The 23399-nt window shown below is 45.5% G+C and overlaps 1 protein-coding gene across 1 annotated transcript in view; it reads right to left on the reverse strand.

The window, feature by feature from the left end:
- The window catches only part of LOC110509291 (early estrogen-induced gene 1 protein), a 74437-nt gene that overhangs the window by 11727 nt on the left and 39311 nt on the right, over nucleotides 1–23399 (reverse strand). The window contains exons 3-5 of the mRNA XM_036967675.2: nucleotides 17841–17961; nucleotides 16537–16566; nucleotides 276–392 (exon numbers count right to left, since the gene is read on the reverse strand). Coding sequence (XP_036823570.1) covers nucleotides 276–392; nucleotides 16537–16566; nucleotides 17841–17961 — 268 coding nt within the window. The remainder of the gene's footprint in view (nucleotides 1–275; nucleotides 393–16536; nucleotides 16567–17840; nucleotides 17962–23399) is intronic.

Consider the following 23399-nt stretch of genomic DNA (forward strand, 5'->3'; position numbering starts at 1 on the left):
TTGGAAAATGCAAAAATAAATATTCAACCAAAAAAAAGGGCAAAAAAATCCAATAAAAAATAAGCCCCTGGCAAGATCAGTCTATTCATCCATTTACTGTGCAAATAACTGTCCACTCTAAATACCTAGTGGGAAAGCTAACCGTTCATTCAACCTGAACAATTCCTGAACAAATCTCAGCATGGCCTTGATCTCTCTGTGCAGAGTGCAGAGGACATGTCTTTGCACATGGGGCTTTGATGAGCTCATCTGAACGTGTGTGTGTGTGTGGTTACCTTGAGAATGGAGTTATCCTGTCGAGTGTTCTTGGTATCGTAGCCCTCGAGAATACAGCAGTGCACGGTGGAGCCTGAGCCAGCAAACTCTGCCATGTTGAGGTCAGCAAAGCCCAGCTGCAGGGAGGGTGAACGAGAGAGAGAAACAGAGAGAGAGAGAGAGAGAGAGAAAGGGAGAAGAGAGAGGGAAGAAAGAGAGATGATGATGATGATGATAACAAATTGTGTATAGAAAATCTGTATAATGTTATCAGAATAGAATGTCAATTCTCTGGTATACCGGTACTCATGTGGTTACCAACTATCCATTAAATACACCTGCCCCCATTGTAATAAGGCTTTCCCTTGCTATTGCTGTACTTAGGCATGCTTCCTTTCAGTGTGAGATGGGTGGTTTCAAACCAGCTCCCCAATGAGAATGGCGCATACACACATCATGCATTTTGTATAAGCATGACGTGTATTCTCGCTTTCGGCATGCCATTCCAGTATTTTTACTCTACTGGGTGGGAGGTGAGCGAGGGGCTAACACACACCACCCTCCCAAAGAGCCGTTACATAACTATCCATGTGAGGCTGGCGAGGTCACCCAACCGTGAAGCCTCTCACTCGATTAGGGACAACTAGCGCTCCCTCACCTACTTCTCTCAGTCTCCTCTCTTCTTCCCTTTTTTCTCTCTGTCCCCTTATCTCCCTATTCTCTCTCTCCTTCTTCTATCCATTTAATCTCACCCTCTCTTTTCTCTCTCAGCCTCCAGCCAATCCGGAAGAACACAAATATGCCATAACATAATATGTGACCAGCCAGCAAAACCATTGCTGACAGGGTATGGTGCTGTTGTAGCGTTGGTTCAACTAAGAGGGAATTACAGCAGGATTTCAACAGCATACTTTACTTATAGAGGCTTAAGATTTTCCTGCTAGATGTTGTCTTCGCTATGCTCCATATTGATTCGTTTAGCATTCAGGAATCGACTCACTCAAATCTTAATCAATCTCAAAACGGATCCGAAGGTCTTTATTATAATGGTATATTGACTTATATGAATGTTCCACTCCAAAGATGATGTTCAGTGCGGAGATAGCTAATATACAAAACGACTAAGTAACTAAATGCAGCCCCAAACATTGTGACAACATTCACAACCACCACACAAACAAGCACAATCTTGGGTAAACATGACACTGACCTTTTTACTGTTTCCCTGACAACGTAGAGCCTTTGAAGTCATGTGACTACCTCCCTAGTGACAAGATTACGCAATTTGGCGTCATGGTTGCTTATGACACCACATCAGACACCGAAACCATGACAGAAACTTCAGAAACTTCATTGTAGGTTCTCTTCTAGGCCTTAGTTTTATTGACGAAATATAACGCTAATCATGTCTATTAAATAAACTTATTTGGGTATAAAAAAATATGAATAAAAGTTGTTAGGTGTCATATCCTGACAGAAATTGTTATTAATGGTATCTGTCATGCTTACGGCAGTGTAAAGTTGTATTTATGACTAGCAAATACAGCAAATAAAGCCATCAGCTTCACTTTTTCCCACTGTATTCAATGTCACCTAATTAATGGTCATTAGTCGGTAAGTGTAACTCACCACAGTTTAAGGACACGTATGGTGACAGGCGAAAGACTATGGGTAGATTTCTAGCTTTCTAGCAGAAAGCAGCTTTAAAACTAGATTGGGACTAAATGCACTCAACACACTCATAATCTTGTCATAGCAATACAGTCGAGATGCCAAATTATTTGGTTGAAGTTCGACTGACTCATGGTCACCACCAGTAAAAGTACTGTATTCATTTTTTTCACATTTGTTTTTTACACCCCCAGACTTTTGCCTTTGAGGGCTTTAATCAACCAGTCATCTAAACTGTGAGTCACATTAGAATCAACATATTATCCTACTGCTTTGACGTGGTCAGAAGACAAGGTTTCACAACCAATGTGTGGATCACAAACCTTTTCTCATTGGATCCACAATAGTTGTATGTATTGGAGCATTTTCATTCACAAACTGTTAGCTTAGTATCTTCGCACAGACACAGCCACTCCATCTCTGACACACATCTCTGGGCTGGAGTGCCATGAGTCTGAGTGACAAGCTAGACTACTGTTAGTTGGACAGACATTGTCCTGTACTACTGAGAGGAAGCAGGACTGGGCAAACACATCAGAACTTAGAGAACTAATAGTCCTTTTCCACAGTCATCCTTCCTCTTGCCCTCTGTGTCAAACACCTACAGACCCAGAGATGCCAAAGACCTCCTACACTCCCCTGCCACATGCCCTGCGGCTAGTGAATTGCAGAGCAAGCTGACCGAGGGTATCATTATCTCTCTCTTTATCTCTAATCAAATCTAATTTTACTTGTCACATACACATGTTTAGCAGATGTTATTACGGGTGTAGCAAAATGCTTCTGTTTCTAGCTCCAACAGTGCAGTAATATCTAACAATTCACAACAATACACACAACATAAAACCTTTCTTCTCTCTCTCTCTCTCTCTCTCTGCTAATTCAGAGGACATTCTGGTACAGTGCCTTTTTCCCGGATAAACGGGATCAGCAAATATGGAGGAAATAAGGGGAACAGGGAAGCACAATCTCAATGATAACATCCACACAGACACAGGCAGGCAGAGACGCAGGCCAACACACACATCACACACACACACACACACAAGCATGCACACATTTCCTTCTTTAATGGACAAGGGGAGGTCCATGTCCAAACACTTTCCTTTTAGATAAAGAAACTGGTGCCTTAAGGCCACCAGTCACATGCCTTTTAATCAGCACTAGAATCATGATTGGCCTCTGCCCTGTCTCTTCCCACTATGAGTGCTTCCCAGTTCCCATGCACTGTCTTCAATGTCAAAAAAGACAATCAATTTTCCTACTAAACAGTGTGTGGCAATAGACTAAAGATTTTATAATATCTTAATGCAGTACTTCTTCTGAAGCACAAGTATAAATTATGAATAGGCTACCATGTGTCAGTAATTTCTCGAAATCCGAAGTGCCTGTTGGTAATGGTGCCACTATCCACAGTACTTAGTTACGGTTTTGACTGGATAGAATACAGCTTATTTAAAATGGACTTTTCGTAGCAGGTTAGGGGAACTTACGCAGCAGGTTAGGAGAATAAAAGTAAGAGGTAAGGAGAATTAGGTTAGGGTTCGCATAAATGCTATATTTTCCAACTTCAATTTGACATGTGCTGTATCCAATCCAGACATCACCTTTAGTTACCTGTGTTAATCACTGGCTGGGTTACTTGGTAGGTCACACCTACAAACTTAGGTCAGGGTCACTGAAGAGCTAAAAAGGTACTTCACACAGTTTACTATAAACACTATGGATGGAAAATAAGGCAGGGGAAAAGTAGTCCATGTTACTGTCCTATTTTCCCAACAAAAGTCCCATCCTGTGTCACAATTTTTTGTCACATGTATGTCATACTACAGTTAGTTGGCTTGAGCTATGGACCTAATTTACAATTACCTTACTTTTACCACAGCGGTTTTACCATTATTGAGGCTGTAAAATGTACTGTAAAACACTCTGTAACACACAAACACTGCTCCAGATATACTGTACAAATGGTATGCCAACTGTAAGACATGCCCAAACGGGCATCCACACAAACGTAGTGGAGCCTTCAATTTTGTGCAGATATGGGTTATTCATTTTAAAATAAATTCTAAATATAGTTGATTTATTTATTGCCCTGTCATGATGGAACGGTCCCCAACGCTATACCCTAGACACTCACCTGAGCGAACCACACACTAAGGAGAAGTCCATGTTTGTTTTATAGTCCTACTGCAAGTAGCCGATACGCAGCCAAGACAGAAAGAGTAACACGGTCAGAGACCCACTAAAGCAGCACTGGCACCTCAAGAGTCTGTGCCTGCCTGGCAGGGTTGGTCCAACAAAGCCAAAGTCCCCGGATGGGTGAGAATAATATACAAGGAATTTATCAAAGCTGCTAATGAGAACCTTGATGATCTTGTACCTTGTCGGTGGGATTTTCAGTTAGGTGCCCCCACCCAAGTGGCAGTGATGACTACACTAGCTGCAGTAACCCATGGGGAGGGGGTCACACTGTCACGTTCTTTCAAAATCGAACCCAGAAGCAGACCAGGACAAGGAGAGTAGGAAGAAGGTGAGTATTTATTTACAAGTGAATGTGAATGGGTAGATATATCCAGGTGGCGTAGCGGGCAGCGGTGGTGAGTTGATGGGAGTAAATAGGTGGATCCAATGGGGTAGCGGAATCCTCCGACGACCAGACGGGAATGGGGTAAATGATCCGGGTGAGTAACTGAAGACAGAACAAACGGAGGTAAGTTTAAGGCAAGCAATACGTAAAAAAACAACAAAACAAATTCTATCCAACTTGAGGCTGATTCTATGGCACAACATACTGTTCATGGCTAACGATCCGGCAGGGAATGGATGTCAGGTCAGAGCTTTTGAAGGGGAGAGGTGATGATCAGGACAGGTGTGCAGATTACTGATGGGATACAGGTGCAGGTGAACATCGATCTCCCAACAAGCTAATTCGCCCGGCAACCAGACAGGGTGCGTTCCAGGACACCGGAAACACACTCCAGGACAGAAACACAGGCAAACACAGACTCAGGAAGCGGGATTCGTGACACACACTTGGACAATTAGAGAGGGGGCAAATTATTGTAGCACAAAATAATCAAAATGTCGGACTGCACAGAGATACTTGGGAAAATGGTCACAACGGGGGACCAGCGTGTGTGTTTTAGGGTAGAGGGGTATCTGAGCTCCATCAGCTAGGACTTGGTATTGGTTAATCAAATCTCCCCAATCTTGCATTCCTTCTCAACAGCTACAACTGTATATGCATTCGCACATCTAGTGCTCCCTCTGCTGTTCCCTGAAGTCCACGATCATCTCCTTTGTTTGTTTGACATTGAGTGTGAGGTTATTTTCCTGACACCACACACCGAGGGCCCTCACCTCCTCCCTGTAGGCCGTCGCTGTTGGTAATCAAGCCTACCACTGTAGTGTTGTCTGCCAACTTGATGATTGAGTTGGAGGCGTGCATGGCCACGCAGTCATGGGTGAACAGGGAGTACAGGAGAGGGCTGAGAACGCACCCGTGTGGGGCCCCAGTGTTGAGGATCAGCGAGATGGAAATGTTGTTTCCTACCCTCACCACCTGGGGGCAGCCTGTCAGGAAGTCCAGTTGCACAGGGCGTGGTTGAGACCCAGGGTCTCAAGCTTAATGAAGAGTTTGGAGGGTACTATGGTGTTAAATGCTGAGCTGTAGTCGATGAACAGCATTCTTACATAGGTATTCCTTTTGTTCAGATGGGTTAGGGCAGTGTGCAGTGTGATTGCGTCGTCTGTGGACCTATTGGAGCAGTAAGCAAATTGGAGTGGGTCTAGGGTGTCAGGTAGGGTGGAGGTGATATGGTCCATGATTAGTCTCTCAAAGCACTTCATGATGACGGAAGTGAGTGCTACAGGGCGATAGTCAGTTAGCTCAGTTACCTTAGCTTTCTTGGGAACAGGAACAATGGTGGACCTCTTGAAGCATGTGGGAACAGCATACTGGGCTAAGGAATGATTGAACATGTCCGTGAACACACAAGCCAGCTGGTCTGTGCATGCTCTGAGGATACGGCAAGGGATGCCGTCTGTGCCGGCAGCTTTGCGAGGGTTAACACGTTTAAATGTTTTACTCACGTTGGCTGCAGTGAAGGAGAGCCCGCAGGTTTTGGTAGCGGTCCGTGTCGGTGGCACTGTATTGTCCTCAAAGCGAGCAAAGAAGTTGTTTAGTTTGTCTGGGTGCAAGACATTGTGGTCCACAACGGGGCTGGTTTTCTTTTTGCAGCCCGTGATTGACTGTAGACCCTGCCACATACCCTCTCGTGTCTGAGCAGTTGAATTCGCGACTCTACTTTGTCTCTATACTGACGCTTAGCTTGTTTGATTGCCTTGCGGAGTGAATAGCTACACTGTTTGTATTCAGTCATGTTTCCGGTCGCCTTGCCCTGATTAAAAGCAGTGGTTCGCGCTTTCAGTTTTGTGCGAATGCTGCCACGGTTTCTGGTAGGGGAAGGTTTTAATAGTCACTGTGGGTACAACATCACCAATGCACTTGCTAATAAACTCGCTCACCGAATCAGTGTATTCATCAATGTTATTGTACGACGCTATGCGGAACATATCCCAGTCCACGTGATCGAAGCAATCTTGAAGCGTGGAATCTGATTGGTTGGACCAGCTTTGAACAGACCTGAGCAAGGGCGTTTCTTGATTCAGTTTCTGTCTATAGGATGGGAGCAACAAAATGGAGTCGTGGTCAGATTTTCCGAAAGGAGGGCGGGCGAGGGCTTTGTATGCATCGCGGAAGTTAAAGTAACAACGATCCAGGGTTTTTAACAGCCCGGGTCGTGCATTCGATATGCTGATAAAATTTAGGGAGCCTTGTTTTCAGATTAGCCTTGTTAAAATCCCCAGCTACAATAAATGCAGCCTCAGGATATGTGGTTTCCAGTTTACATAGAGTCCAATGAAGTTATTTCAGGGCTGTCGATGTGTCTGCTTGGGGGGAATATACACGACTGTGACTATAATCGAAGATAATTCTCTTGGTAGATAATGCGGACGGCATTTGATTGTAAGGAATTCTAGATCAGGTGAACAAAAGGACTTGAGTTCCTGTATGTTGTTATGATCACACCACGTCTCGTTAATCATAAGGCATACACACCCCCACCCTTCTTCTTACCAGAGAGATGTTTGTTTCTGTCGGCACAATGTGTGAAGAAACCAGGTGGCTGGACCGACTCCGATAAACGTATCACGAGTGAGCCATGTTTCCGTGAAACAAAGAACGCTACAATCTCTGATGTCTCTCTGGAAGGCAACCCTTGCTCGGATTTCGTCTACCTTGTTGTAAAGAGACTGGACATTGGCGAGAAGTATACTCGGGAGCGGTGCGTGATGTGTCCATCTACGGAGCCTGACCAGAAGACTGCTCCATCTGCCCCTTCTGCGGCGCCGTTATTTTGGGTCGCCGGCTATGATCCGATCCATTGCCCTGGGTGGTTGACCAAACAAAGGATCCGCCTCGGGAAAGTCGTATTCCTGGTTGTAACGTTGGTAAGTTGACGTTGCTCTTATATCCAATAGTTCCTCCCGGCTGTATGTAATAAAACGTAAGATTTCCTGGGGCAACAATGTAAGAAATAATACATAAAAAAAACAAAATACTGCATAGTTTCCTAGGAACTCTAGGTGGGGTGGATTTCACATGACTGGGCAGGGCTGCAGCCAAGGGTGGGCCTTGGAGAGCATAGGCCTACCCATGTGGCTGCCATGCCCACCCCTGAGGAGCCAGGCCCAGCAAATCAGAATGAGTTTTTCCCAACAAAAGGGCTTCATTACAGACAGAAATACTCCTCAGCTCCTCAGCTTGTCGCCTATGTGGTTTTCAACAGAGTTGCCCGGGCACAGTTCCAGGTACGGCGATAGCGGCAGATGGACATCAGGGCAGAGGGATTGCTGACTTCCTCCTCTTGCTCGGGGAAGAGGAACACTTGAAGGGCGAGAGACCCATGGCAGAGAAAGGAAGGGTGTTGCGGGCGAACTCAACCCATACCAGTTGCTAAATACAGGTGGTAGGGTTGGCGGAAACTAGGCAGCGAAGAGTCGTCTCTAAGTCCTGGTTCGCTTGCTCTGACTGGCCGTTGGACTGGGTTTTTGAATCCGGAGGACAGGCTGGCCGATGACCCAATGAGCGAGCTAAACACCTTCCATAACCGGGACAAGAACTGAAGACCCCGGTTGGAGACCATGTCCAACGGGAGTCCGTGGATCTGGAAGACGTGCTGGGCCGTCTACTTGGCCGAGGGTAGTTTATGAAGAGAAATGAAGTGGGCGGCTTTGGAAAACCGGTCGACCACAGTCAGGATGGCAGTGGGATATATGGGACCAGGGACAGTGAGGGACAGGCAGTGGTTGGAGAAGACCAGCCAGAGCTTGCAGAGGAGTCTTGTTCTGTGCACAGACTGTGCAGGCGGCGACAAACGCAGCAACATCCGGGAACCATAGTAGGCCACCAAAAGCCTTGTCGCGCGAAGGCCAGGGTGCGGCAAGAGCCCGGGTGACAGGCAAGCCTGGAGGAATGGGCCCACTCCAGGACCGTGGAGTGGACAGTGTCAGGCACAAACATCCGGTTATCTGGGCTCCCCCCCCCCCCCCCACCTGTTTCCCTATACCCCAGATGAGTGCCGTCACCATGCACAAGGTGGGTAGGATGATCTCGGGCTCTGGGGTGGTAACCATGGGGTTATAGCGGCGAGACAGGGCATCCGGCTTGACGTTCTTGGGCATCCGGCTTGACGTTCTTGGACCCCGGCCGGTAGGAAAGGAAAAAGTTGAACCGTGTAAACAGCAGGGCCCATCTCGCTTGCCTGGGGTTGAGGCGCTTGGCGGTGCGGAAATACTCCAGGTTTTCTGGTCGGTCCACACAATGAACGGAAGTTCCACCCCTTTTAGCCAGTGCCTCCATTCCTCCAATGCCATCTTCACCGCAAAAAGCTCCCGATTCCCCACATCATAGTTCCTCTCCGTGGCATTGAGGCAGTGGCAGAAGAAGGCGCAGGGATGTAGCGTAAGGTCCAGGGCAGAAGGTTGGGACATGACAGCCCCCACTCCGACATCCGAAGCATCGGCCTCCACCATGAACTGACAGGAAGGTTCAGGATGAACCAGGATAGGATCAGTGGAGAAGTGGTGTTTTAGGTCCCAGAACTTTGGTAAAGGTGAGTGCAGACAGGGGGAAGGCCAGGGTGCTGTAAACCAGGATACAGTGGCGATAAAAGTTGGCAAACCCCAGGAAGCATTGCAGCTGCACCCTGGAAATAGGTTGAGGCAAATCCTCCACCGCTCTCACCTTCTTGGGATCCATCTGGACACTCCCGGCAGAGATGATGTAGCCCAGAAAGGGAATGGTGGAGCGATGGAACTCGCACTTTTCGACCTTAACAAACAACTGGTTCTCCGGAAGGCGCTGGAGAACCTGTCGGATGTGGAGCACATGTTCTTGGGGGGAGCAGGAGAAGATGAGGATGTCATCAATGTAGACGAAGACAAACCGGTTCAACATGTCGCGGAGAACATCATTCACCAGAGCCTGGAACATGGCAGGGGCATTGGTGAGGCTAAAGGGCATGACCAGATATTCGTAGTGGCCGCTGACCGTGTTGAAGGCGGTCTTCCACTGATCCCCCTCTTGTATCCCGACCAGGTGGTATGCGTTTTGCAGATCCAGCTTGGAGAAAACAGTGGGCCCCTGGAGCGGCTCGAAAGCAGAGGAAATTATTGGTAGCGGATAACAATTCTTCACAGTAATGTCATTGAGTCCCAGATTGTCAATGTACGGGCGCAGGGTCTTGTCCATTTTCTCCATGAAGAAGAACCCTGCGCCAGCGGGAGAGGAAGAGGGACAGATTAATCCTGCAGCTAGGGAGTCCCCAATGTAGGTCTACATAGCCTTGGACTCTGGTCCGACAGAGAGTACAGACGTCCCCGGGGCGGCGTGGTGCTGGGGAGAAGGTCATTCCCGCAGTCATAGGAGTGGTGCAGCGGAAGGGAAGTAGCCCGGGACTTGCTGAACACCTCCCAGAAGTCCTGGTACTCTGCGGGAATGGCAGAGAGGTCTGGAGCAGCTTCCGAGCCCCCAGGAAGACATTCCAGGGCAAGTTGCGCCGACTTCAGGCAATGGCGTTAGCAGAACGGACTCCAGCCCATGATAGCACCCGTAGACCAATTGATGAGGGGATTGTGTCACTGGAGCCAGGAGAATCCCAAAACCACGGGAATCTGGCAGGACTTGATGAGAAGGAATTGAATGGTCTTGTTGTGATTCCCTGACACACGTAGGTTGATGGGAGTGGTGTTATGGGTGACCTGACCTATAGCGCGCCCGTCCAGCACTCTAACATCCATGGGAATGGAGAGGGGTTGAGTGGGGATGTTCAGCTCAGAAGCCAGCGTGGCGTCCAAAAAGCTCTCATCGGCCCTAGAGTCAATGAGAACCCCTGAGAGATTTGGACTGGTTTCCCCACAGCAGATAGACATGAAAAGGGGTGCGAGTAAGGGAAGCAGAAAGTTCTCCATATGGCCCACCAGAGTACTCGCTCCTACCGGTGACCCTGGTCTTTTACCGGCCAAGAGGACACAAAATGACCAAAAGTCCCACAATACAGACAGCTCCTTGTGTTCATCCTGTGAGGTCCCAATCGCACACTCCCTAAAAACTTGAGACATCTGTGGCATTGTGTTGTGTGACAAAACTGCACACTTTAAAGTGGCCTTTTATTGTCCCCAGCACAAGGTACACCTGTGTAATGATCATGCTGTTTAATCAGCTTCTTGAAATGCCACACCTGTCAGGTGAATGGATTATCTTGGCTAAGGAGAAATGCTCACTAACAGAGACGTAAACACATTTGCGCGCACAATTTGAGAAAAATACGCTTTTCGCGAATATGGAACATTTCTGGGATTTTTTAATTTAATTTTATGAAACATGGGACCAACACTTTACAAGTTGCGGTTATATTTTTGCTCAGTGTATATATACAGTTGAAGTTGGAAGTTTACATACACTTATGTGGGAGTCATTCACTCCACAAATTGCCTTTAAATTGTTTAACTTGGGTCAAACATTTTGTGTAGCATTCCACAAGATTCCCACAATAAGTTGGGTGAATTTTGGCCCATTCCTCCTGACAGAGCTGGTGTAACTGAGTCAGGTTTGTAGACCTCCTTGCTCGCACACGCTTTTTCAGTTCTGCCCACAAATTTGCTATAGGCTTGAGGTCAGGGCTTTGTGATAGCCACTCCAATACCTTGACTTTGTTGTCCTTAAGCCATTTTGCCACAATTTTGGAAGTATGCTTGGGGTCATTGTCCAGTTGGAAGACCCATTTGCGACCAAGCTTTAACTTCCTGACTGATGTCTTGAGATGTTGCTTTAATATATCCACATAATTTTACTCCCTCATGATGCCATCTATTTTGTGAAGTGCACCAGTCCCTCCTGCAGCAAAGCAACCCCACAACATGATGCTGTCACCCCCATGCTTCACGGTTGGGATGGTATTATTCAGCTGTTACGCACGCCTCTATGAAGAGGGAACGCAACACCCTGCTACAACTAAACTCTCTGTGAAGTGAAAAAGGTATGGACTGTAGGTGCGAGTAAGAATGACAACAGACAGAATGTGGTACCGTTTACAAGGACTTTATTCCTTTACACGGTAATATGGGGAAAAGGGGCTGGACGGAACCAAAGCAAAGAAAGTAAATCTCAAAGCCCCCCCTCTCCTTATCTTACCTGCCTAACCACTTTTACCTAATTTAGCACCACCTGGTGCCCTAACCAAAATAGAGGGGGTGGTCCGCCCAGGTCTTACCTAGTGTGCCTAGACAGTGAATATACTACGGGTATATGTATGCCCGCGGGCCTCTTGCCTAAGCACTCCCAAGGTGCCTTCCCCTTTCCCCCTGGGAACAAATGAAACAGAATATTAAACAATTTCACAAACAAACTAAGAAACAAAGTACATCAAATAAGCTCTATCTGAGCAACAAACTCACAAAACATACCAACTTCCCAGCAATGAACTCCCATCAAAATCAACCTCTAGCAAAATCTCTCTGCAATGACCTCCAAGCAAATCTCTCTCAGTAATCCCTACCTCCAAAATCTCTCTCTCCTGAACAGAACACTGGCTTTTATATAGCTTCAGAATGAATGTAACTGGAGACAGCTGTGTCTTGACGAGGGGGCGGGGTCAGCTCTCCAATTAGTCGTGGAGTTGACCAATCAGCTGCTTGAGGGATTTCAGGAAGCTATTTCCTGAAATAAAACACATGCAAATACACAAACTACAACACATAAACTGGGGAACGTAACATCAGCTTACAAGCCTCCCCCTTTTTCCTCCAAACATAACGATCATCATTATGGCCAAACAGTTATATTTTTGTTTCATCAGACCAGAGGACATTTCTCCAAAAAGTACGATCTTTGTCCCCATGTGCAATTGCAAACTGTAGCCTGGCTTTTTTATGGCGGTTTTGGAGCAGTGACTTCTTCCTTGCTGAGCGGCCTTTCAGGTTATGTCGATATAGGACTCGTGTTACTGTGGATATACATACTTTTGTACCTGTTTCCTCCAGCATCTTCACAAGGTCCTTTGCAGTTGTTCTGGGATTGATTTGCACTTTTCGCACCAAAGTACGTTCATCTCTAGGAGACAGAACGCGTCTCCTTCAAATCAAATCAAATCAAATCAAATCCTGATTCCTGAGCGGTATGACGGCTGCGGGGTCCCATGGTGTTTATACTTGCATACTATTGTTTGTACAGATGAACGTGGTACCTTCAGGCGTTTGGAAATTGCTCCCAAGGATGAACCAGACTTGTGGAGGTCTACAGCTTTTTTGGGGATGATTCATTTTGATTTTCCCATGTCAAGCAAAGAGGCACTGAGTTTGAAGGTAGGCCTTGAAATACATCCACAGGTACACTTCCAATTGACTCAAATGGTGTCAGTTAGCCTGAAGAAGATTCTAAACCATGACATAATTTTCTGGAATTTTCCAAGCTGTTTAAAGGCACAGTCAACTTAGTGTATGTAAACTTCTGACCCACTGGAATTGTGATACAGTGAATTATAAGTGAAATAATCTGTCTGTAAGCAATTGTTGGAAAAATTACTTGTTTCATGCACAAAGTAGATGTCCTAACCGACTTGCCAAAACTATAGTTTGTTAACAAGAAATGTGTGGTGGTTGAAAAACAAGTTTTAATGACTCCAATTGTATTTAATAATTGATCATCCCTACAAGCAATACAAGACTATTATTATGGTGGGAGATTATAATATGGTTTTAAATACCTCTATGGACCGTAAAGGAAATCACACAACAAACTATCACCCTTGTGAATTTAAGGAAATCACAAATATCATGGATATATTGGAACTAGTGGATATATGGAGGCTTAAATATCCTGACCTAGTTTGATATACATGGCTGAGGCTCAATAAAGCTAGTTGTCTTGATTACTTTATTATGTCATTCACACTGGCACCAAAAGTTAAAAAATGTGTTGATAGGGAACAGGATGCGGTCGGACCATCACATAATTGGCATATACAGTGGGGCAAAAAAGTATTTAGTCAGCCACCAATTGTGCAAGTTCTCCCACTTGAAAAGATGAGAGAGGCCTGTAATTTTCATCATAGGTACACTTCAACTATGACAGACAAAGTGAGAAAAAAAATCCTGAAAATCACATTGTAGGATTTTTAATGAATTTATTTGCAAATTATGGTGGAAAATAAGTATTTGGTCACCTACAAACAAGCAAGATTTCTGGCTCTCACAGACCTGTAACTTCTTCTTTAAGAGGCTCCTCTGTCCTCCACTCGTTACCTGTATTAATGGCACCTGTTTGAACTTGTTATCAGTATAAAAGACACCTGTCCACAACCTCAAACAGTCACACTCCAAACTCCACTATGGCCAAGACCAAAGAGCTGTCAAAGGACACCAGAAACAACATTGTAGACCTGCACCAGAATGGGAAGACTGAATCTGCAATAGGTAAGCAGCTTGGTTTGAAGAAATCAACTGTGGGAGCAATTATTAGGAAATGGAAGACATACAAGACCACTGATAATCTCCCTCGATCTGGGGCTCCACGCAAGATCTCACTCCGTGGGGTCAAAATGATCACAAGAACGGTGAGCAAAAATCCCAGAACCACACGGGGGACCTAGTGAATGACCTGCAGAGAGCTGGGACCAAAGTAACAAAGCCTACCATCAGTAACACACTACGCCGCCAGGGACTCAAATCCTGCAGTGCCAGACGTGTCCCCCTGCTTAAGCCAGTACATGTCCAGGCCTGTCTGAGGTTTGCTAGAGAGCTTTTGGATGATCCAGAAGAAGATTGGGAGAATGTCATATGGTCAGATGAAACCAAAATATAACTTTTTGGTAAAAACTCAACTCCTCGTGTTTGGAGGACAAAGAATGCTGAGTTGCATCCAAAGAACACCATACCTACTGTGAAGCATGGGAGTGGAAATATCATGCTTTGGGGCTGTTTTTCTGCAAAGGGACAAGGATGACTGATCCGTGTAAAGGAAAGAATGAATGGGGCCATGTATCGTGAGATTTTGAGTGAAAACCTCCTTCCATCAGCAAGGGCATTGAAGATGAAACGTGGCTGGGTCTTTCAGCATGGCAATGATCCCAAACACACCGCCCGGGCAACGAAGGAGTGGCTTCGTAAGAAGCATTTCAAGGTCCTGGAGTGGCCTAGCCAGTCTCCAGATCTCAACTCCATAGAAAATCTTTGGAGGGAGTTGAAAGTCCGTGTTGCCCAGCAACAGCCCCAAAACATCACTGCTCTAGAGGAGATCTGCATGGAGGAATGGGCCAAAATACCAGCAACAGTGTGTGAAAACCTTGTGAAGACTTACAGAAAACGTTTGAACTCTGTCATTGCCAACAAAGGGTATATAACAAAGTATTGAGATAAACCTTTGTTATTGTCCAAATACTTAATTTGCAAATAAATTCATATAAAATCCTACAATGTGATTTTCTGGATGTTTTTTTCTTCTCATTTTGTCTGTCATAGTTGAAAATTACAGGCCTCTCTCATCTTTTTAAGTGGGAGAACTTGCACAATTGGTGGCTGACTAAATACTTTTTTGCCCCACTGTACATTATTCTTACAGAATTTCCACGTGGGCGAGGATATTGGACATTTTACCAAAGCCTTTGGATGACAACTTGTTTTTAACGAGGACAGAATCATTTATTACTGACTTTTTCCTACATAACATAGGTACAGCTGCGAAGAGACAGAATCATTAGATAATTTGTTTTGGTACTGTCCATATGTAGCTTGTTTTTGGTCGCAGGTTCAGGAATGGCTGAAGAATTGTAACATTTACCTGGAGCTAACTCTGCAAATAGCACTGCTGGGTGATTTAAAAAGTTATAGTCAATCGATCAATTATATAACAATGTTTATCATTAATTTACAATCTTTAGAAAATGTTTGTTAAACTTCTGTGAAGTTTTGTGAAACATCACAGTAGTGTTGAAAAATATAATGCAAATATAAATAACAATAGATAGATGGGAGTGCTGAGTGGAGCTGAAGGGGGGAACTAAAAATAATAAGATAACTAATGTAAAATATACGGTGTCCGTAAAATATATATAAGTTCAGAACTGGATGGTCTGGATGGTCTTCAGCGATATATAGGAGGGGTTGAAAGAGGGATTGGACTAAAAAACAAAAAAGATAACCATACTGCGTCCATAAAATGTATATAGTATGTATGAACTGGAAGTAGAAGACTAAGCGTTGTTGTCCATTTGTTTACTCCAATTAGGGGAGGGGTGGTAGGGTTAGGGGAAAACCCAATCAAAAGCCTGGAACACCTACTCGTTCAAGGGTTTTTCTTTATGTTATTATTTTCTACATTGTAGAATAATAGTGAAGTCATCAAAACTATGAAATAACACATATGGAATAATGTAGTAACCAAAAAAGTGTTAAACAAATCAAAATATATGTGGGAACTCCTTAAAGACTGTTGGAAAAGCATTCCAGGTGAAGCTGGTTGAGAGAATGCAAAGAGTGTGCAAAGCCGTCATCAATGCAAAGGGTGGCTACTTTGAAGAATCTCAAATCTAAAATATATTTTCATTTGTTTTTTTATTTATTTTATTTTGTATTTAACCTTTGTTTAACTAAGCCAGTTAAGAACAGATTTTTATTTACAATGACGACCAAAAGGCAAAAGGCCTCCTGCGGGGCCTGGGATTAAAAATGGGGAAAAAAAACTATATAAATTGCAAATTACATTATTCCATATGTGTTATTTCATAGTTTTGATGTCTTCATTATTATTCTACAATGTAGAAAATAGTATATTAAAAAAAAAACATGGAATGAGTAGGTGTGTCAACTTGACTGGTACCGTATATTTACAAAAAATATATATGGGGTATTGGAAATGATGTAGACAATAACATTGATGGAAGCCACAATCTATCAGCAATGTTAAAGCGGATCTACCCGCTAAAGATAAAGTAGCGGAGGTATGCTGAAAAATTAGATGGCAACATTTTTTTTGTTTTGTCTTCATACCTTTGAAAACGCCTTTCCTCCTTTAAGCTCCTGCAATGACAAGAAGAAGCAGATTAAATACCTGAAGCACAAACTCATGTGTGCTACTTTCAGAAGAAACACACTTTCTTTCCTTCTATAGTCTATTCTACAGCATATGACATTAAGTGGCTAGGATTCATATTTGAAGTGCATTCAAACACTAGGAGACTAAACAAATTAAAGGAAGGAACTACTTGAAAAGTTTGATTATAAACGATCGTGTTAATCTTTTCATTCTGAATAATCTTACAGAATGTGGTTTTAACAGTGGGCTCTTGTATGCTACACTAGAAGAAAAGGTGCCTTATAAAACCACAAAGTGTATAGCTGAGACGCTAACAACAGTTTACATGCATTACATTAGTGTCCCCACTCCCTACAGATGAACTGATCTGAGTTCTGAGGACTCCATGTCATAGTACCAGATACTGAGCTGTGTGATTCTAGCCACACCCTGATCTCCAATCAGTTATTACTGATACAATAAAGGTAGAGTCACATTTCTCAATCCTCATATTTGCTGATACCATGGTAACACCACAGGGAGGAGTACAGTACAGTAGATCCCGTGTAGCTCAGTTGGTAGAGAAAGGCACTTGCAACACCAGGGTTGTGGGTTTGGGGGACCAGTATAAAAAAAGTATGTAAATGTATGCACTCACTACTGTAAGTCACTCTGGATAAGAGCGTCTGCTAAATGAGTCAAATGTACTGTAGCTAGCATTGTCGCTAATAAGAGCGTAAAGTAAACAACAAAAAATATAAAAGAGTCCATAGAACTTCTACGCTGACTGAAAAAAATACATCGGAAAACACCTGTCAAAGTTGATCTAGTGTGTAGTAGGTGTGTGAAAAGTCTGGGAACATCTCATTTACATCAGAGTTGGAGATAAAAAGTAAGGGAGAAGGTTTCCATTAACAAGGTATGCTTAATACCAGAGTAACTACAGATTAATTTTCTTATAAAAGGTTAATAATGTAACTACGCGGCACTTTTGAGACAGAGAGAGCCTGGGCAAAAAAGCTTACGCAATAAGTAAAAGTTGCCCAAAATAAAATAAGCATAACATTTTAAAAAGACGCTACAGCAGGGCAACATTTTCTCACTGCTGTTTTGAAAATATCTCCTCAATGTTGTCTACACGATACCATTATTTGGTATGGTAAAACACTAGACAATTGATAGTACCACTTTTTGGCAGGTTAAAACACTACAGAATGGACAGTACCATTAATTTGTAGGGTAAATGACTAGAGCATGGGTTGATGGGAGATGTAGTTACCTTGCGTACAGAAACCCTGCAGATGGATCGGTCCAGGACTCCAGTGGTAGGATTGGCACTCATTTTACAGACGAAGGAGAACTTCTTTTTCCAACGAACACAGTTCTGCTGAACCTCCTCCCTATAAACAGACAGAGATCATCATCACGATCATCATCATCAATCATTATCCTCATTAGAGGTCGACCGATTATGATTTTTCAACGCCGATACCGCTAACGATTATTGGAGGACCAAAAAATCCGATACCGATTAATCTTCCAATTTTTTTATTTGTAATAATGACAATAAGAACAATACTGAATGAACACTTATTTAATATAATACATCAATAAAATCTATTTAGCCTCAAGTAAATAATGAAACATGTTCAATTTCGTTTAAATAATGCAAAAACAAAGTGTTGGAGAAGAAAGTAAAAGTGCAATATGTGCTATGTAAGAAAGCTAACGTTTAAGTTCCTTGCTCAGAACATGAGAACATATGAAAGCTGGTGGTTCCTTTTAACATGAGTCTTCAATATTCAAAGGTAAGAAGTTTTAGGTTGTAGTTATTATAGGAATTATATGACTATTTCCCTCTATACCATTTGTATTTCATTAACCTTTGACTATTGGATGTTCTTATAGGCACTTTAGTATTGCCAGTGTAACAGTATAGCTTCCGTCCCTCTCCTCGCTCCTCCCTGGGCTCGAACCAGCAACACAACGACAACAGCCACCATTGAAGCAGCGTTACCCATGCAGAGCAAGGGAAACAACCACAGGCTCAGAGCGAGTGACGTTTGAAACGCTATTAGCGCACGCTAACTAGCTAGCCATTTCACTTCGGTTACACCAGCCTCATCTCGGGAGTTGATAGGCTTGAAGTCATAAACAGCGCAATGCTTGACGTACAACGAAGAGCTGCTGGCAAAACACACGAAAGTGCTGTTTGATTGAATGTTTACGTGCCTGCTTCTGCCTACCATCGCTCAGTCAGATACTTAGATACTTGTATGCTCAGTCAGATTATATGCAACGCAGGACACGCTAGATAATATCTAGTAATATCATCAACCATGTGTAGTTAACTAGTGATTATGATTGATTGTTTTTTATAAGATAAGTTTAATGCTAGCTAGCAACTTACCTTGGCTTACTGCATTCGCATAACAGGCCTCCTTGTGGAGTGCAACGAGAGAGAGGCAGGTCGTTATTGCGTTGGACTAGTTAACTGTAAGGTTGCAAGATTGGATCCCCCGAGCTGACAAGGTGAAAACCTGTCGTTCTGCCCCTGAACGAGGCAGTTAACCCACCGTTCTTAGGCCGTCATTGAAAATAAGAATGTGTGTTACGGTGCGTGAATGAGGACCCAAAAGCGAATTAACTTAAACAGAGCTTCTTTAATTACCAAACATAGGTAGGCTCAGACGGACCGGCAGATTCCGACAGGACAAGACAAGGTTACAGCAAACATGACGACAGTCTGGTTCAGGCATGAAACACAACAAACAAGAATCCGACAAAGACAGGAGCAGAAACAGAGAGAGATATAGGGACCTAATCAGAGGGAAAAAGGGAACAGGTGGGAAAAGGGGTGACGAGGTGGTTAGGAGGAGACAAGGCACAGCTGGGGGAAAGAGGGGGAGAAAAGGTAACCTAACAATGACCAGCAGAGGGAGACAGGGTGAAGGGAAAGGACAGAGACAAGACACAACATGACAGTACATGACAGTACCCCCCCACTCACCGAGCGCCTCCTGGCGCACTCGAGGAGGAAACCTGGCGGCAACGGAGGAAATCCTCGATCAGCGCACGGTCCAGCACGTCCCGAGAGGGAACCCAACTCCTCTCCTCAGGACCGTACCCCTCCCAATCTACGAGGTACTGGTGACCACGGCCCCGAGGACGCATGTCCAAAATTCTACGGACCCTGTAGATGGGTGCGCCCTCGACAAGGATGGGGGGGGGGGGGGGAAGACGAGCAGGGGCGCGAAGGACGGGCTTGATGCAGGAGACATGGAAGACCGGGTGGACGCGACGAAGGTATCGCGGAAGAAGAAGTCGAACTGCGACAGGATTAATGACCCGAGAAATACGGAACGGACCAATGAACCGCGGGGTCAACTTGCGAGAAGCCGTCTTAAGGGGAAGGTTCTGAGTGGAGAGCCAAACTCTCTGACCGCGACAATATCTAGGACTCTTAGTTCTACGCTTATTAGCAGCCCTCACAGTCTGCGTCCTATAACGGCAAAGTGCAGACCTGACCCTCTTCCAGGTGCGCTCGCAACGTTGGACAAAAGCCTGAGCGGAGGGGACGCTGGACTCGGCGAACTGAGATGAGAACAGCGGAGGCTGGTACCCGAGGCTACTCTGAAAAGGAGATAGCCCAGTCGCAGACGAAGGAAGCGAGTTGTGGGCGTATTCTGCCCAGGGGAGCTGTTCTGACCAAGACGCAGGGTTGCGAAAAGAAAGACTGCGTAAGATGCGACCAATAGTCTGATTGGCCCGTTCTGCTTGACCGTTAGACTGGGGGTGAAAGCCGGAAGAGAGACTGACGGAAGCCCCAATCAAACGGCAAAACTCCATCCAAAATTGAGACGTGAATTGCGGACCTCTGTCCGAAACGACGTCTGACGGAAGGCCATGAATTCTGAAAACATTCTCGATGATGATTTGTGCCGTCTCTTTAGCAGAAGGAAGCTTAGCAAGGGGAATGAAATGAGCCGCCTTAGAGAACCTATCGACAACCGTAAGAATAACAGTCTTCCCCGCTGACGAAGGCAGTCCGGTGACAAAATCTAAGGCGATGTGAGACCACGGTCGAGAGGGAATAGGAAGCGGCCTGAGACGGCCGGCAGGAGGAGAGTTACCGGACTTAGTCTGCGCGCAGACCGAACAAGCAGCCACGAAACGACACGTGCTGAACATGAATCTGGAGTGACGGTGAAAAAATCAGGATATCGTCAAGGTAAACGAAAACAAAGATGTTCAGCATGTCTCTCAGGACATCATTGACTAATGCCTGAAAGACAGCTGGAGCGTTAGCGAGGCCGAAAGGAAGAACCCGGTATTCAAAGTGCCCTAACGGAGTGTTAAACGCCGTCTTCCACTCGTCCCCCTCCCTGATGCGCACGAGATGGTAAGCGTTACGAAGGTCCAACTTAGTGAAAAACCTGGCTCCCTGCAGGATCTCGAAGGCTGAAGACATAAGAGGAAGCGGATAACGATTCTTCACTGTTATGTCATTCAGCCCTCGATAATCTATGCAGGGGCGCAGAGACCCGTCCTTCTTCTTGACAAAAAAAAACCCCGCTCCGGCGGGAGAGGAGGAGGGGACTATGGTACCGGCGTCAAGAGCTACAGACAAATAATCTTCGAGAGCCTTACGTTCGGGAGCCGACAGAGAGTATAGTCTACCCCGGGGGGGGGGGTGGTTCCCGGAAGGAGATCAATACTACAATCATACGACCGGTGTGGAGGAAGAGAGGTGGCCCTGGACCGACTGAACACCGTGCGCAGATCGTGATATTCCTCCGGCACCCCTGTCAAATCACCAGGCTCCTCCTGTGAAGAAGAGACAGAGGAAACAGGAGGGATAGCAGACATTAAACATTTCACATGACAAGAGACGTTCCAGGAGAGGATAGAATTACTAGACCAATTAATGGAAGGATTATGACAAACTAGCCAGGGATGGCCCAAAACAACAGGTGTAAAAGGTGAACGAAAAATTAAAAAAGAAATGGTTTCACTATGATTACCAGAAACAGTGAGGGTTAAAGGTAGCGTCTCACGCTGAATCCTGGGGAGAGGACTACCATCCAGGGCGAACAAGGCCGTGGGCTCCTTTAACTGTCTGAGAGGAATGTCATGTTCCCGAGCCCAGGTCTCGTCCATAAAACAGCCCTCCGCCCCAGAGTCTATTAAGGCACTGCAGGAAGCTGACGAACCGGTCCAGCGTAGATGGACCGACAAGGTAGTGCAGGATCTTGAAGGAGAGACAGGAGTAGTAGCGCTCACCAGTAGCCCTCCGCTTACTGACGAGCTCTGGCCTTTTACTGGACATGAAGTGACAAAATGACCAGCGGAACCGCAATAGAGACAGAGGCGGTTGGTGATTCTCCGTTCCCTCTCCTTAGTCGAGATGCGGATACCTCCCAGCTGCATGGGCTCAGCACCCGAGCCGGCAGAGGAAGATGGTAGTGATGCGGAGAGGGGGGCAACGGAGAACGCGAGCTCCTTTCCACGAGCTCGGTGACGAAGATCAACCCGTCGCTCAATGCGAATAGCGAGTTCAATCAAGGAATCCACGCTGGAAGGAACCTCCCGGGAGAGAATCTCATCCTTTACCTCTGCGCGGAGACCCTCCAGAAAACGAGCGAGCAAAGCCGGCTCGTTCCAGCCACTGGAGGCAGCAAGAGTGCGAAACTCAATAGAGTAGTCTGTTATGGATCGATTATCTTGACATAGGGAAGACAGGGCCCTGGAAGCCTCCTCCCCAAAAACAGATCGATCAAAAACCCGTATCATCTCCTCCTTAAAGTCCTGATACTGGTTAGTACACTCAGCCCTTGCCTCCCAGATTGCCGTGCCCCACTCACGAGCCCGTCCAATAAGGAGAGATATGACGTAGGCGACACGAGCAGTGCTCCTGGAGTAAGTGTTGGGCTGGAGAGTAAACACAATATCACACTGGGTGAGGAACGAGCGGCATTCAGTGGGCTCCCCAGAGTAACACGGCGGGTTATTGATTCTGGGCTCCGGAGATTCGAAAGCCCTGGAAGTGGCCGGTGGATCGAGGCGGAGATGGTGAACCTGTTCTGTGAGTTTGGAGACTTGGGTGGCCAGGGTCTCAACGGCATGTCGAGCAGCAGACACTTCCTGCTCGTGTCTGCCTAGCATCGCTCCCTGGATCCCGACGGCTGAGTGGAGAGGATCCGAAGTCGCTGGGTCCATTCTTGGTCGGATTCTTCTGTTACGGTGCGTGAATGAGGACCCAAAAGCGAATTAACTTAAACAGAGCTTCTTTAATTACCAAACATAGGTAGGCTCAGACGGACCGGCAGATTCCGACAGGACAAGACAAGGTTACAGCAAACATGACGACAGTCTGGTTCAGGCATGAAACACAACAAACAAGAATCCGACAAAGACAGGAGCAGAAACAGAGAGAGATATAGGGACCTAATCAGAGGGAAAAAGGGAACAGGTGGGAAAAGGGGTGACGAGGTGGTTAGGAGGAGACAAGGCACAGCTGGGGGAAAGAGGGGGAGAAAAGGTAACCTAACAACGACCAGCAGAGGGAGACAGGGTGAAGGGAAAGGACAGAGACAAGACACAACATGACAGTACATGACAATGTGTTCTTAACTGACATGCTTAGTTAAATAAAGGTATCAAAAATAAAAAAAATACCGATTTCCGACTGTTATCGGCCGACCTCTAATCCTCATACCATTATCATCGTCAATATTATCAGTTTCTCTAGCTCTGTTTTGGGCATCCCTGTGGCCAATGCTTATTGTACAGTACATAATCAAGAGCCAGGCTCAAAAGTACAGCAAATGAAAACCAC

Source organism: Oncorhynchus mykiss, chromosome 29 (assembly GCF_057628025.1).
Source record: "Oncorhynchus mykiss isolate SJ-2025 chromosome 29, ASM5762802v1, whole genome shotgun sequence".
In the NCBI taxonomy this organism is placed as follows: Eukaryota; Metazoa; Chordata; class Actinopteri; order Salmoniformes; family Salmonidae; genus Oncorhynchus; species Oncorhynchus mykiss.